The 15,624-nt window shown below is 37.2% G+C and overlaps 1 protein-coding gene across 2 annotated transcripts in view; it reads left to right on the top strand.

The window, feature by feature from the left end:
- The window catches only part of LOC129282008 (phosphatidylinositol 3,4,5-trisphosphate 3-phosphatase and dual-specificity protein phosphatase PTEN-like), a 33,698-nt gene extending 19,961 nt beyond the window's left edge, over positions 1 to 13,737 (top strand). Inside the window, exons 7-9 of one of the 2 annotated variants that reach the window (XR_010296479.1) lie at positions 2,016 to 2,279; positions 3,298 to 4,425; positions 11,668 to 13,737. Coding sequence is in view for 1 of the 2 variants with exons in the window: in XM_054917939.2 (XP_054773914.1) it covers positions 2,016 to 2,279; positions 3,298 to 3,480 (447 nt within the window). In the remaining variant the exon portion in view is untranslated. Of the gene's footprint in view, positions 1 to 2,015; positions 2,280 to 3,297; positions 9,258 to 11,667 lie in introns of those variants that run through there. The other variant, XM_054917939.2, reaches the window with a different exon arrangement.
- The last annotated feature ends 1,887 nt before the right edge of the window (positions 13,738 to 15,624 follow it).

Here is a 15,624-nt window from a genome sequence, read left to right as displayed (position 1 = left end):
GAGGATATTTCATGCACTCTTTAAAGTAAGAGTTTATTTAGCCGACCTTGGGTACACTGAAGAGTAAATACTTGTAAAACTTGAATGTTGACTCTGTAAAAGGAATTTTAGGTTAATATTTATAACAGTCTAAAAGAGGAAAGTTGTTAAAAAATTGTTGAGTTTAGTAGGTCATTCTTACCAACACCTCCTCTGATGCTAAAATTGAATTGTTAATTTAGAAAGAAGGGTTGCAAGGTAAATTCTTTTTATATCATCCCAGGGTTTTTAGAAAGTTGTAAGTTTCCTTTTAACCTTTGTTTTATTATAATAGTTTTGTCTATAAAAAAAAAAGGAGAGAGATGCTGCGAAAGTAATACCAAAAAAAAAAATCACCAAACGTTTGATATTTTGGTCCAAAGTCCATGCCAGCCAAAGTCATGCCAAAGCAGTTATTCACATCCTGTACTGTATATCTCTAATTTTGACTAATACTATTACTACTTCGACTATTCATACTACTACTATTACTACTGCTGCTACTGCTACAACAACTACTACTACTACTACTGCTACTGCTACCACTACTGCTACTGCTACTGCTACTGCTACTGCTACTGCTACCACTACTACTACTGCTACTACCACCACTACTACTACTACCACTACTACTACTACTACTACTACTACTACTACTACTCCTACTACTACTACTACTACTACTACCACTACTACCACTACTACCACTACTACCACTACTACTACTACTACTACCACTACTACCACTACTACCACTACTACCACTCCTACCACTACTACCACTACTACCACTACTACCACTACTACCACTACTACCACTACTACCACTACTACCACTACTACCACTACTACCACTACTACTACTACTACTACTACTACTACTACGACGACGACGACTACCACCACTACCACCACTACTACCACTACTACCACTACTACCACTACTACCACTACTACCACTACTACCACTACTACCACTACTACCACTACTACCACTACTACCACTACTACTACTACTACTACTACTACTACTACTACTACTACTACTGATAATAATACCTACTACTGCTAACTACTGTTGCTCTTATTTCTACTACTACTTAATTTTATATTTATATTTGTTTTATTGAAAAAATGGGGGCTATTTCTTTCCTTTTAAGGGCTACTTTTAGGGGTAACATAAACAAGCAATTACATGTATGCAGTAAAGGCAAATATTATTTTGCCATAGTTAGAATATTGATTTTCTAAATAATCTTGGATATTGTTTGTTACAGATCTTGGGCCGATTCTAGAAAGAATGGTCGCCCCAATCATGCATTTTGGGGGAAATTTTAGGGGCGATATGGGCTGCCATAAGGGCAAAATCAATCGTCACCCTCATGTATTTTCTGCTGTGGCAAACACAAGGTTAACATTGCAAACAGCTTTTAATAGGCAATTTTTCAGGTATCCACGATTCCACGTTTTTTATTTGATTTTGCTTTTAATTTTGATGATTTTCAATGTATTTTATGTACTTCAATTTTTGCACGTGAAAATTAAGGGGTTTTCAATAAATTCTGTGAGTTCAGCATTCCCAAATTCTTTCAAATTTTTCTATTTTTCCTATAATGGACATCCGGGGACTCTGCTTTAAACAATTTTTATCCTGAATGCTAGCTAGCTATTCAAAATGGAATGAATAGAAATAAAAAAGTGTAATTCAAAAATTGACATCCTTCTCATTAGCTAATTATTACACTCTCTAAATTGGCAACTTGATGGAAACAACAAAATCACTGTTTAAAATTACGATTTGGCAACTTTTTAGTAAATGTACTTTCATCATTAATTTAGACTCATGTTGTATCCATATTTAGTTGTTATTTTAGTATGAAAATGAGTAGAAAATCAATAAGTTGCCAATTCAAAGAGCAAAAAAAGATTACTTTTGAACCTGTGAAAGGTGTGTAAATCTATGGGTCAATATTTAATTTATTATTATTATTCCACAGGACAAGAGGCTGATGTTCCACATGTGGTTTAACACATATTTCATCGTCCATCCCATCCAACCCGACGAGGATTCCTTCGCCCAGGGCAGACAATCCAGGCCAACCAGCACAGTCTCCTGTCCAACGCCCGTACAAGCGGGGGCGTATTTCCCCGAAGACGACATGTTGAACGGGAGGGAGGAGTTTGTCTTAGAGCTGCAGAAAGATGAGCTGGACAAGGCGAATAAGGACAAGACAAACAAAGTCTTCTCTCCTAATCTCAAGGTATCATATATAGCAGGCAAAAAAAAAATTACCTTTGGGGGTTACTTAATCTGCAACTTTGGATAAGCTTTAACATTGCAACGAATGGTGACTTTCCGGGGCTCTATTTAGCATTTTTTCCCCCTGACTCATAGGGACATGTGTAGACATGCTTGTGAAAATCGCCCATGAGATTACTTTGACAAAGATTTCAAGGAGATGAGGTTGTAAAAGTTGTAGGACCATTCGAATTTGTGAAAAATTAGTTCAATATATTATGTCATGAGTTTGCCTGCACATCTTTGAGTATTAAGATCCTTTTTTTCTGATAGTTGATGTGTGATTGGGCAATAGAGATGTGTTCAAAACTCAATTCTCTGTCGAGTTTCCCCACAGCAAGGAAACATGAGTTGCATTGGCTCACCATCAAAGTGCGTTTTCAGTTCAAAGCTCTTCTTTCAACTTTCAAATCTGTAAATGGTCATGCTCTAAAATAGCTATCTGAATTGATCAAGTTATCGATCCAAAGGTGTCCAACTCCCAGTAGGTCCCATTGTCGGGCAAATAAGAATCCCTCAACTGTCAGAAATAAAAAAGTACTCTGCTAATTTTTCAGTGCTATGCAATGTTTATGGAACTCTCCTCCATAGATTATGTGATTTGTAGTAATAATAATATTATTAATAATTGTACATTTATATTCCGCAATTTCTATATGTACATGTATACATGTATACTCAACTGCGCATTACAAATAATGTTATCATTATTACCCCGGCTCTAGCCGTGCTGCAGACAGGTGCTCTGGCATTCGAGGAATTTCTTCCTATGGGTACCCATTCACCCCACCCTGGTTGAGTGCATCACAATGTGGGTAAATTTCTGAATGAAGGAAAACATGCCCTGGCTGGGAATCGAACCCAAGTACCTCAAATTAAAAGACAAGAGATACATGTATAACCACTAGACCACGACGCCCCCCACTCTCAATCTAAATGTAAAAGATGGGTAATGTGAAGTGTTCCTCTTATCTTTTCAGGTGAAGCTGTTCTTTGAAAGAGGTCGTGATGACCAAGTCCCACCTACGCCGGAACCCAGTGAAGGCAACCTGAGTCCCTCACCGAGTGAGAACGATTTACTAGAGGAAAATGACCTTGATGATGGGACAGACTCTGGAGACGAAGATTGTATATATGAAACTAGCGAGTCTTCGGTCGTATGATAGCGGAACTCGGATTATAAACTATCAGTACAAAGAAATATTCCACGGATAGATAGCAGCGGACAGAGGATCGTGTATTATCGTTGTTCGTTAGACTGAGTACCTGCGAGGAGTGGAAGACGTGGTGTTCGAGGTATTGAGGTGCTTGGTGAGACAAGGTAAAGGAACTCTTGGAAGATTCTGCACCCTTGTTTTTCCTGCGCCATTAGCAAGCCTTGGAATAGAAGACCCATGGTGGTACCGTTAGAGCCCTGTTCATCAGATGATGAGCCGACCGGAGGAATGCTAATACAGAGCTACCCCGTTTGATCCGATTCTGATTTAGTAGCACCAAGTGGTACCACAGAAGCACGGCATGATTGGTGGAGGAGCAGTTATATTATTTATTTCCCTTTCGATCAGATGACTAGCACCGTGTGGTACCATTCCAGCCTCCCTTGATCAGATTACCTTAGGTGCTATCATTAGTTCCCTCACTAATCTGGGGAGTATGACCAAGTGGTACCATTCATGCCCCCTTTTGATTACATGAGTAGCACCAGTTGGTACCCTTGCTGCTCCACTTGATGGGCTCCTGCTGGAACCATCAGTGCACCTGGTGATCAGATGGGTAGCACCGAGATGTACCATTACAGTCCTTTTGATAAGTTTACAAGCGTAGGATGGTCCTGATTCCATGGTACCATCAAGGCACCGATTGAGCTGATATGGAGCACCTTAGGTACCATTAAAGCACTTTATAAGGTGATGCAGGCACCACCGGGCTAAACCAAATGTCTCCAACCAAGGGACGTGCTTCGCACAAGGAATAGATGCCAGTATTTTTGTTTCTCCATTGAAAGTACTAGTACCGTCAAGTTTGTGTAAAGATTAACGATAACAGAGTTTTTACGAACTGAGCGCGAGGCAATGTCTATTACTCAGTTTAACACGAAGCTCTCAAACATCTCAATATTGTATGTGTAAATGTCTTGTTCTGAACAATAATCAGAACACGTTCACCCTCCGATACAGTCTGTCGATGAGAACTATGTGTCGAGGGAGAACAAAATAAATGCATCCATCGATATACAAATTCATTGGAAATAATATTCCTTATAAATCTGTATTTAATTAATCAAATTTGTATTTTGATTTGAATTTATGAACCTTCTGAAATGGATCCTGTTGAGCGATATAGCTCTTAGCTGCTTTATTGGTATGTGATATTGTTTTACGTAAAACCTTTGACAATCAATTCACCATATTTTCAAGTCTTTTCTTCATCTAATCTAATCATATCTAATCAATTCTAATATTTGTAACTGGTTGGTGATACATGAAGCTGTTTGTCAGTTATAAAAGACTGGGCAATTCCATAAAATGCTCAACCTTTTTGTACATCCGACCCCTATTTTTCTCAAGTTTTACTTCACTTTATAAACTGACCAAATCATGATCATTTGAGAGCATTACAGACTGTCATAAGAACCAGAAATCAGAGACAGAAAATTTCATGAAAGTCCCACATCAAGGGGGTCGGACGTACATATTTTATGGAATTGCCCGACTGTTGACTGGTTCTTTGATGCTATTAAAAATCATACTCCATTATTTTCATTCCCATTGGCTAAAGTTGAAATCCTTGGTCATTGAAATTGTTTTTCCTTAATAAGCATCTAAAATTCTAAATACAAAGTTGAATATAAAAATTATGTCAGTATTTGATTAGGCGTATAGGAAATTCATTCCCACTTTGCTGAAATACCAGGGAATATTTAGGGTTATCCCACAAAAACCGGGGGGGGGGGGCTGTTCCATAAAAATTTCCATTTGCTTTTGGTACAAAAGGCATCACCACATTCGTCACTCAAGGTTGTGCGTTACTAATCATGTGCGCGTCGGCATTTAAGCACGACTCCAAGTCATACTTGGCTCCTTGTGAAACATCAACCAGGTCATCGGTTCTGCGTATAGATGTGCGTAACTTTGATGCAAACAGCTTTGTGAAAACACCACCTGAGAATGGGCTGTACTTCATGCTTGCTTCAACCTGTATTTTAGCTAGGCCAAATAAATGTACCAGTTATAGCAATTCAAACTAGCCCCTCGGAAATGCTTCATTTGCTATATGTTTTAGCGATTTTATTTGGGACAAGGTCTTTCAGCTGTAGATGGACATGGAAATGAAAGGATTTTCAGAAATAGATTATCTCAAAAGGTGTTTTACCCCCCCCCTCTCTTTCTACTTTTATGAATATTTATGAAATAGGATGGGATAGAAGGGCTCAGTAAGGACTGATGTGTGTATTGACCATGTAATAGGAAAGTATGAACATGTAATTCTGAACATTTCAAGAATGTTGAGTGGAAAACGCATTCTTGCGAGGCTTTTAATATTCCCATTGGTGTTGGTGTTAAGGAGCTGTAGGCGATATTAACGCCAGACACAACACCTGACATGGGGCAAGGCTGGTGTGGGATTAAATGCATTCTTAAAGTAGTTTATCCCCATTAAAGTGTTAATCATTGGTGCTGGTGTTGAGAATCTTGAGGCATTATAAACACCAGACACAACACTAAACTTGAGGCAAGGCTGATGCTGGATTTAATGAATTCTAATAGGTGATTCACAAAGCTCTCTGGTACAGCTAGTGATGACTTTATAAATGACTTGATTATGGTAAGCCAAGTTGGGGTTACCAATCATGTCTGTATTTGCAATTCTGCAGATTTGAAACACTACAGTTCTTATTTCGGCCAAAGAAAAAAAAAACTGATGCAAAATATTTTTTCTACAAAATTGTAGAGAATTTATTAGAAAGTACAGTCACTCTTCATTGAAATGTCAGGGAAAAACTGACATCCCATTTGGCACCTTATATTGAAATTGTTTGTGTTTAAGCTATGCCAAACTTTGGGGATAATTTGATGAAACTTTGGGGAATTCAGAACATCAGTCACAATAATTCTGCTCATGACATTTCGTAGTTTTATACCCTCAGTCACATTTGCCCTACGGCGAGTCGAAAACAGTTGTTTTTTTCATTCTTATTTAAACCACCTATATGTAGCTATTACAAAAAATGTTAAAACGGCTGTTTTCGACTCGCCGTAGAGCAAATGTCACTGAGTTATAAAATGGTTGGTAGTGTTATGTTGCCCTGCAGTGAGGTTGTTGATCTCAAAACTATAAACTTGGTTTTTATGGTTTTGTTGGTGATGATTGCTTTTAACTCATCGGCCCGCATTGTGAAGTCCAATTTAACTTAACAGCGGTCTAACTTTGTGCTAAAATTATGGGAAGCCAAAATTCCACAATTATGTTTATAATTCTGCATTTCTTTTGTTTAACCCCCCCCCCCCCATTCCCTTTGCGATGAAGATAAAACTATTTCAGTTATCATTCTCAGACAGCTATAATGATTTAAGAGTCAAATGAGTTCATGAATTGAACATGTACTATTGGAGATTTACTCCAACATCGGCTATCCATAGTTAAACCACAACTTTAAACCAGAGATTAAATTAAACCCTAGTTCAGAATATGGGCCTTAGAGGTAGAGGTTTCTTAAAATTGATGATTTCAGAAATGTATGGAAAATCCAAATTTGTTTATGAAAATAGTGATGAAATATTTTGATTGCATTGCCAATTTAGTGAGGTGAATGATAAGTGAATTTGGCTGCTCGTATTCAGGAATCGCATCACATATCGCTCTGGAAATGGAATCAATTTCTGTAGTAGATTTTGCTTAAATCTTCCTTATTCACATGTAATAGCGAGTGTTCGGATAAAAACGATTCTGTGAAAAAAGTCACGAAAATGAGATGCTCTACCTCCATAGGTAGATAATGGTTCTACCCAACTTCATCCCAGGGTCGTGTAAGGTCAATGCATGCAAGCTGTCATGGTAGATATATCAAGGCTCCACACCAACTTTTTTTCTTGTTGGCCCGATAGGTCCACCAAAATCATCAATTTCATATTTTTTGTGGCCCGCAAAGCAAATTTAGTGGCCCTGAAACATAGAAAACATCACAATTTATCAAAACTTTGGGAGCCCAATCGGGCCACCAAGTGTTGGCTTTTACAGAATTTTTGTTGCCCGACTCTCACTTTAGGTTGCCCCGGGCCACTGCTAATGTCGAGCCCTGGATATATGAATCAACTTGTTAATGAAAACGTGTGATGTGTAGAAAACGGACATGAAGGACCAAACGTATCTAACAAACGTAACTTTTCACCAAAATTCTCTGTTTTTTGTCATCTAATATGCTAAAATTGTCCCCAGTCTGCTCGTGTTATATTTAGCCCAATTGTGAATCGTAAAGTCCTGTTTTGTATTTTTTGTTTGAATGAGACACTGCGAAACCGCAATTTTTTTCTATCAATGATGACGTAATGTGCAATACGCGTCATAACTGTATCTGTGAGGCACCTCACCAACATTCTGCGTCGCGTCTTAAATCCCCCGCTAAGCGTCTTTCACAACAGTTTCCTGCATTGTCCGTTGTCTTGTCTGTGACTGATGAAATGTGAAGAATGTTGATGAAAAGGTGCTTGCAAGAATCCTGCACAGAAAATAAGACGTGGCTCTGGCTTTCGGTACGATGTCTTGACGCAGAGCATCGTGGATAGATGATTGAACCTGGTGGGTGTTCGTAAAGTTACGCACAACTTTATGCACGACTGGAACATGGTCTTAGGTCATAAATCAATTCTATAGAGATATAACATAGCACAAAGGATCACCAGTCGTGCGTAAAGTCATTCGTATCTTACGAACAGCTTTATGAAACACCCACCTGGTTGTTAAGGCATTTACACATAGAAAAAAAAGTGAATCCTCTGTGATATTTTGTCATTCGGTTTTATCCCGATTGTTGTGACCTTATTAACACATTCCATCCTGAGCCGTTGTAAGAGCGGTGTGAGAGTTCAGTTTTTGTTGTTGGTTTTTCCAGCTTAATTTCAGTTCATTTTAGACATCCTCTGTTAAAAGAAGTATGGGAGCTCTTTTAATATCAGTTTATTTTTAACACTCTTCAGCTCTTTTAATTTCTTATCACATGCACAGTCATAATTACATAAATACCTGAGAAATGAGGGGGGGGGTATTTCAAAAAAATATGATGATTTAGAGTCGCACTTACATGCCGACGCATATATGCAACGCGCAATCTTATTGATCAACACGCAGTACTGCGCGACCTCTTGGCATGATCTGACCAGTGCGGTCACGCCTTTTATAACACACACAACTAGGCATTTAAGTGCGACTTTAAGTCAAACTTAAATCTTTGTGAAACACCCCCCCTGAAGTTGTAAATCATTGTTTCGATTCCCATCTACTCAAGTTGAATCGATAGGTTTAGACTAAAATTATCATTGTTAACAAGCATTTGAATGCAAAGTTTATTTGTCAAGATTTTATTAAGGTTATTGAATATGAGTCCCACTTAAGTGGATGTTTCGTAAAGCTTTGCATGCGTTATGAGTGACTTCATGAACGATTGGTAATCCTTTCTTAGGAGCTTAATCAGCATACGTTACATTTAGGGATGAGTGAAACACATAAATTGCTTGACACAAATATGTCTTTGTAGAAAGGTGATCATATATAGGTATGACTGTAATTCTGCTCGCGATTGCTATACATGTGTATAGCCCAATAGAACTGTTTGGAAATTTTCAATTTGTGAATTATATTCTGTTTATCTCTTTCTACTAAAGGTTAGTACTGCTTGGCTTTTACTCTAAGAATACTCAGGTCATGGCGAATAAAGTTGGTACTAGATTTTTTTTGTTTTATTAATTAGTTTTATTAATTGCCATTGTTCAGCTATTATCTTTTTGATTAAGAGTCGTCTAACAGTACAGTTGAGAATGTAGTGTATACAGGATAATAGTCTTTAAATTAGGCTTGTTCAAGGGATGTGTGTACTCACGGCCTGTAAGCATAGAGGTGTACTACGTCAAACTACATTTTAAATCAGCGATAGTTGAAAAACGTACCTTCATGATTTGGCTTTAATGAAAATTCATGTTTTTGGTTACAATACATGCCTTTGGTTAAAATGCTGTTTGTTCGGCTCGGCTAGCACAGTGGGCATTAAAATAGCAATCAGCTGGAATATTCATCAAGGAGTAGAGAATGGGCTGGAATGTTCCCTGGTGAGTGGAGAATGTTCATCCAGTATGTTGTCAGCAAGCATAGCCTGAACCCCATCTCTTTATAGGAAGTGATTATTACGTTGGCCCTGTTATTGAATCAAATGCAGATTATGAAATGGCGACATAAATCCTAATCATGCGATTGGCTGAAACCTTCACATGGCCAGTCTATCATTTTAACTAATGGGCAAATTTGCTATTGACAAGTTCTATCGACCAATGCTGTTTTGGAGATGATGATGGTTAATCAAATAACAAGTATCCACATCATTATTTTATATTACATATAAAATGCACCATTTTGCGCAGGCATTAGTATAATCACCAACACTTTTAACTTTTGAAACGGTCCAAAACAGCTTGGCTATGCCTTGTATTGGAACTGTTCCAAAGGTACCTTTATGCGTGTAATTCTTACTAATGACCCTGATGATGTGTCCTCTTATATGTATAATATTTATAATAGTGAAATCAAGGGTAAAGATATTGAGTCAAGGGAAACAATTTGAATCCTACTTGAAACATTCATTTCAACGTCTTGAGGTAAACACATGTGCATTCAAGGAATTAATTTGACTAGGTACCCATTGCATCTCCCGGGTCGAGCGCAGCACAATTCTTGCTGAATGAAATAACGCGATGGCTGGGATTTGAACCCACGACCCTTTTTTTTTTTAAGTCAAGAGACTTGGCCGACAATGATCCGCACTGAAATACAGGGAGAGAAAAAGAATATGCAGATGATGGATAGCGATGTGAAGATAAAGAGAGGTTTGACGCTCGTTGGGCTTTTGTCTGTGTATCTGATATAAATGTACCGGTACTCTTGTGTATTAGAAGATGAAGAAGAGAAGTTTTCACTTGTAATTTATGTATAAAATATAGAGATGTGATTGTGGTTTTGGGTGTAAGCTTGTAAGTGTGTGAGAGAGGGGGAGAGAGAGTATGAAGAGGGAAAGAGGGAGAGAGAGAGAGGGGGGGGGGGAGTGAGAGAGATGAAAGGTGAAATATAAATTCAGAATATTGCAGAAAACTTACATCATCACCCGACGTTTCCAATTATGTGTATAAAAGATTATTTACGGAAACACTCGATGCACAAGAGCTTGTGTTATTCATTTCATCTACCCAATGTGAGTGTCGTGGATGGGCATTAAAGTCGTGTCGGAATATAAAAGCGTTTTAGAACTCCTTATCCGAGCAACGTGTCAATATCCTTAAAACCTCTATGTGTATTCCCGTAAATTGTGGTTAATTAGAAAATAATATTCAAGTAGTCATTTATGAACAAATCAAAAGGTATGACACGATGAAATCCTAAACGATAGATGGTGCTTCTCGAAAAATAAGTATTGGAAATGTATGATGTGAGGAATGTTGATTGCACGGCATTAGCCCTTTATCCGTTGAAAGGCACAGTTGATGTTAGCCTCTCTCCTTGTTCATTTCATGTGTCAATTACATGCTTTGGCTTGTTGGTGTATTTCCATGACAACAACTCATGTTTATTAGGTCATCTGCAAAGTGTCAGCCCCCTCCCGAGTTGAGGCAAGGAGCACTGTTATGTGGCCGCTAAATATTAATTTTTCCCATGGAGTTTAAAGGGGAAGTTCCCCTTTCGAAAACTTTGTTCGAAAAATAGCAGAAAAAAAATTAAAATATTGGTGAAGGTTTGAGGAAAATCCATTAAAGATTAAGAAAGTTATTAGAATGTCAAGTTTTTGATTTGTGACGTCATAAACGAGCAGCTGCCCCATATGTTATGTAATATAAAATGCATATATTGAATTTTTTTCATGGTTCGTGATTAATTATTTTTTATTTTCTTTTTAGTCCTGAGCGGGTGTGAAATGATTTGTGTATTGATATACTGAAGGTACAATAAAAACCATTTTCAATTTTCTGAGAAAACGACTTTTTCATTGATTTTTTACCATACACTATGTAGTAAAGCTGCTCGCATACGAAGTCACAAATCAAATAATTGAAATTCTAATAACTTTTTTATTCTTTGATGGATTTTCCTCAAACCTTCGCCAATATCTTTTTTTAATATTTATCTGCTATTTTTACACTTAACTTTTTGTCAGGGTGAACTTCCCCTTTAATTTGGCTAGGTATGGGTAAAAGCTGTGGCCCCAAAATTTGAGGCCAGCCACTGCTTCATTTGGTCAGATTTCACAGGATTTGTAAGCAAGCAATCAATCTTTTTATTAATTAGGGTAAGGTAGTATTAAGGGAGAGGGCTTCTCAGAATGAAATTAACTTGAGTTCTGTGCCCCGTAACACGAAGGTTTAATCGCTAAATTGAAAGAGCAATTCTGATTGGTCCCTAGCCAGCCTACTGAGCAAAATTCGCATGCAACGAAGGTCTTGATAGGCTATTACATTTAGGAATTAATCACTAGCCTTTGTGTTATGGGGCCTTGCTCAGAGGAGTATGACTGCCTAATTAAAAAAACAAACTTAAAAAAAAAAAAATTAAACAAGTGGTCTGAATATGCCTCCCCTATTCAAATGAAAATTGTTCTATGATCATGTTATGAAAATCAAGGAATTCTGAAGATTATTCATGATAATAATAATAGGCATTTATATAGTGCCATCTATCTAGAAATATTCTATTCTGAGGTGCGATGTTTTTATTATTACCCCGGCTTTACCTCGAGCCGCCTTTCAGCGCTCATGCATTCAAGGAATTAATCCTGCCGTGTACCCATTCACCTCACCTGGGTTGAGTGCAGCACAATGTGGATAAATTTCTCGCTGAAGGATATTACATCATGGCTGGGATTCGAATCATAAATCTTATCTGTTTGGAAAGGGTTCTTGAATTCAGACTGTTGATTTAATTTGCTTTTTGTTTAATTTGACAAATTAATTTTGGATAGAAACATGTAATGTATTGCAAATAAGGTCCAGGAAAAATAATAGGTGATTTGTCGGAATAAAAATCGCATTATGACATTGAATATGGTCAAAATATTCAATGTCATGAATATGACTGTATAAAAGCAATGTGACTTGCAGATGGATGGATGTGGGTCTGAAGTACAAAACCGAAACCAAACGAGATCATAAGCCAATATTGAAGTGGTCATAAAATGTGTATTTCATTCATCTATATAATATGCATGGTGCTGTTCATAAGTACAGCAGTGTGTAGAATTTCCCTCAAGAGTAAACAAAGATGTTTCTATAAACGGTTTCTAATCAATTGCGAAATGCCGACGGCTAGTCAAGATCATGTTTACACATCAGTATATCCCACTATTGACCAATCAGAATTGTGATTTGAAATTTGAAATCGATCACAGATCATGGTGATAGGCCCTGGACAGTGTTGAGCATTGTCAGAGCGGATATTTGCAATCCCACTTTCATATTGAATGTATTAAAAAAAACCTTATCAATAGCCTACCTAGTATGTGTACTTTTTATTGCTTAACCAAATTAATTCCATGATAACTATTTCTTCACTATCCACTGCTTTTGTGATTTTTCCGCTAGAATGGTCTGAAGTCGACACAAAAATCAATCAATCCATACATACGTACGTACATATGTGTGTATGGATACATTTTATGTTTATACACAGTATGCTTAATTTTTTATTGAAAGGTTTGTTTATGGCACACAAATGTATCAGTGTATGGATGGATTTAATCTGTTTTTCTTTCATTTCAATTTCTACATGTATGTGTTTTAATTACAGGCTGTAAAAGGGAGATAAGTATTAAAGTGCATACAGATATACCAATTTTTGTCCTCAGTGAACTTGCTTCTATGACGTTAGGACTAAATGTTAATTATTGACGAGTATTATCGCTATTTTTATAATAGAATTATTATATCTGTTGCCTCCCCATTGTGTCTGTGGTCGAGTCCATAAAACGAAATGTATTTATTTAATGGAGTACAGACTCTGTTCACTCTTTCTCTCTCGAAAGAGACTTTCGAGAGAGATAGAGAAAGTAGTAGGTGTTTTTATGTAAAATTCCCTCTATTATTGTGCATATTGTAGACTTGGGTATGATGATAAATGAATCATTTTTATGAAGGATTAAAAAAAAGAAAATTATGAAAAGAAGAGATTTTCAGAAAATGATGATTGGTGTCATGGTTCCTTTTGTTGTTGTTCTGATTGGACGAGTAAAAGAGGTACGTTACTTAAGATGTAAAGGAATTGTGGGGAGGGGGTTAATAAAGATAAATAGGGCACTTTTTGAGAGTGAGAAGGAGAAATTGATAATGTGGGCTGTGAGGTATATAAGGGGAACTTATGAAGAGCAAGTAAGGAATGAGAATAATAATAACCATGATAATAATGATAATCATTAAAATAATATTAGTAATAATATTAATAATAGTATAATGATAATGAGAATAATTAAAAAAGGAGCATTTATGTAGAGAGAGCCTGGAAGCAACAAGGAGAGATTGATGAGGGAAACCTATGTACAGTAATGGAGAAGATATGAGGAGAATAAGACAAATGGGCATTTCTGAGCCCATAACACAAAGGTTAGCGATTAATCACTAAATGATATGGCCTATCAAGATCATCGTTGCATGCACATTTTTCTCGGTAGACGGAATAGGAACCAATCAGAATTGTTCTTTCAAATTGGCGATTAATCGCTAACCTTTGTGATACTTGGCCCTTTATTGTCCGAGTGATGTTGAAATAAGGAGAAAAATACAAGATATACTCAGTTATTCATGGATTGAAATAATGAATAATGGGTACTAATGAAGAGAGAGGGGAACACGAACTTCAAAAAAGCAAGATAAGTTAGATAAGAAGGGACATATGAACACTGGCGGATCCGGGGGGGGGGGGGGGGGGTACAGTCAGCCGGTGTCCCCCCCTTTGAGAAGCAAAATTAAAATTTGTAATGTAAAAATGGCGTTAAAACAGAAATGCGCCCCCCACCCCTTTTGAAAGTGACACTCTGTTTTGTTTTTTTTGCTTGTTAGATCATTTTGAGGACGAAATATCCTTAATTTTTGGTTAAAACCTTTTTTTTTTGCTTGTCAAATTTTTCCTCAGAAAAATGTGCCCCCCCCCCTTTGGAAAATCCTGGATCCGCCCCTGATATGAACGGTTACTCTTCGCGTGCAAGAGGGAGTGAGGAAAAATAGATGACGGCACTACACCAAGAGAGAGAGGGAAGAATAGATAAATTGAAATTAACAAAGAGCAAGTGAGGAAAAAACATAAGGAGAGTGGTAGTGGCACTTTAAATAAAAATAGATTTCGAAAGAAGTAGAGGTTAAATGCCCATTTGAAGAGTGAGAAAGAAAAAGATCGAAAGGGGAAAAGTGAGAGGAAGAATTTTTTCTTTTTAAGAATTAGTGAGTTGTGCACACCTCGTTACCAATAATGCTCATAGCATTTCCATTCATTCGAAAGCAGGATAAAAGAGCAATGTAGATTAAATACCTTGCTCACGGGCATAGGTGCCGCGGCCGGGGATCGAACCCCTGACTTTACATGTATAACCAGGCGCCTTAGACCACTCAGCCACGGCACGAGAGAGGAAATGCCCTCTAAATAAAAAGCTTTCATACACTAATTGACTAATGGGGCATTGCAAGAAACTTGCGATCAATTGCAAGTCTATTTTCAGTCACTAAATCAGTCATTATGTCTTGTAATTAATTACAAATTTGCGATTGATTGCTAATCTGCTCCTTCAAACAAGGACTATCATCTGATTTGCGACAGTTAAAAGTGATCAATCAATTGTAAAATTGTAACAGAATTTTAGCAATTGATTGCGAATATTTTCTTGCAATACCCCCTAGAAAATAAGCTTTCATACACCAAGTTAGAAAGGTAAAATTGTCACTTAAGTTTACAGATTTATTTTTGGACACTTTTGGGTCATATTGTCTCGGTGAATGTGTAAATATTTTAATTGTTCATTATTCATTGCTAGACCTTGTCACATATATATATATATATATACACTCAGGTTTGCA

This window comes from Lytechinus pictus, chromosome 18, assembly GCF_037042905.1.
Source record: "Lytechinus pictus isolate F3 Inbred chromosome 18, Lp3.0, whole genome shotgun sequence".
In the NCBI taxonomy this organism is placed as follows: Eukaryota; Metazoa; Echinodermata; class Echinoidea; order Temnopleuroida; family Toxopneustidae; genus Lytechinus; species Lytechinus pictus.
This window is presented reverse-complemented; position numbering and strand designations above follow the sequence as displayed.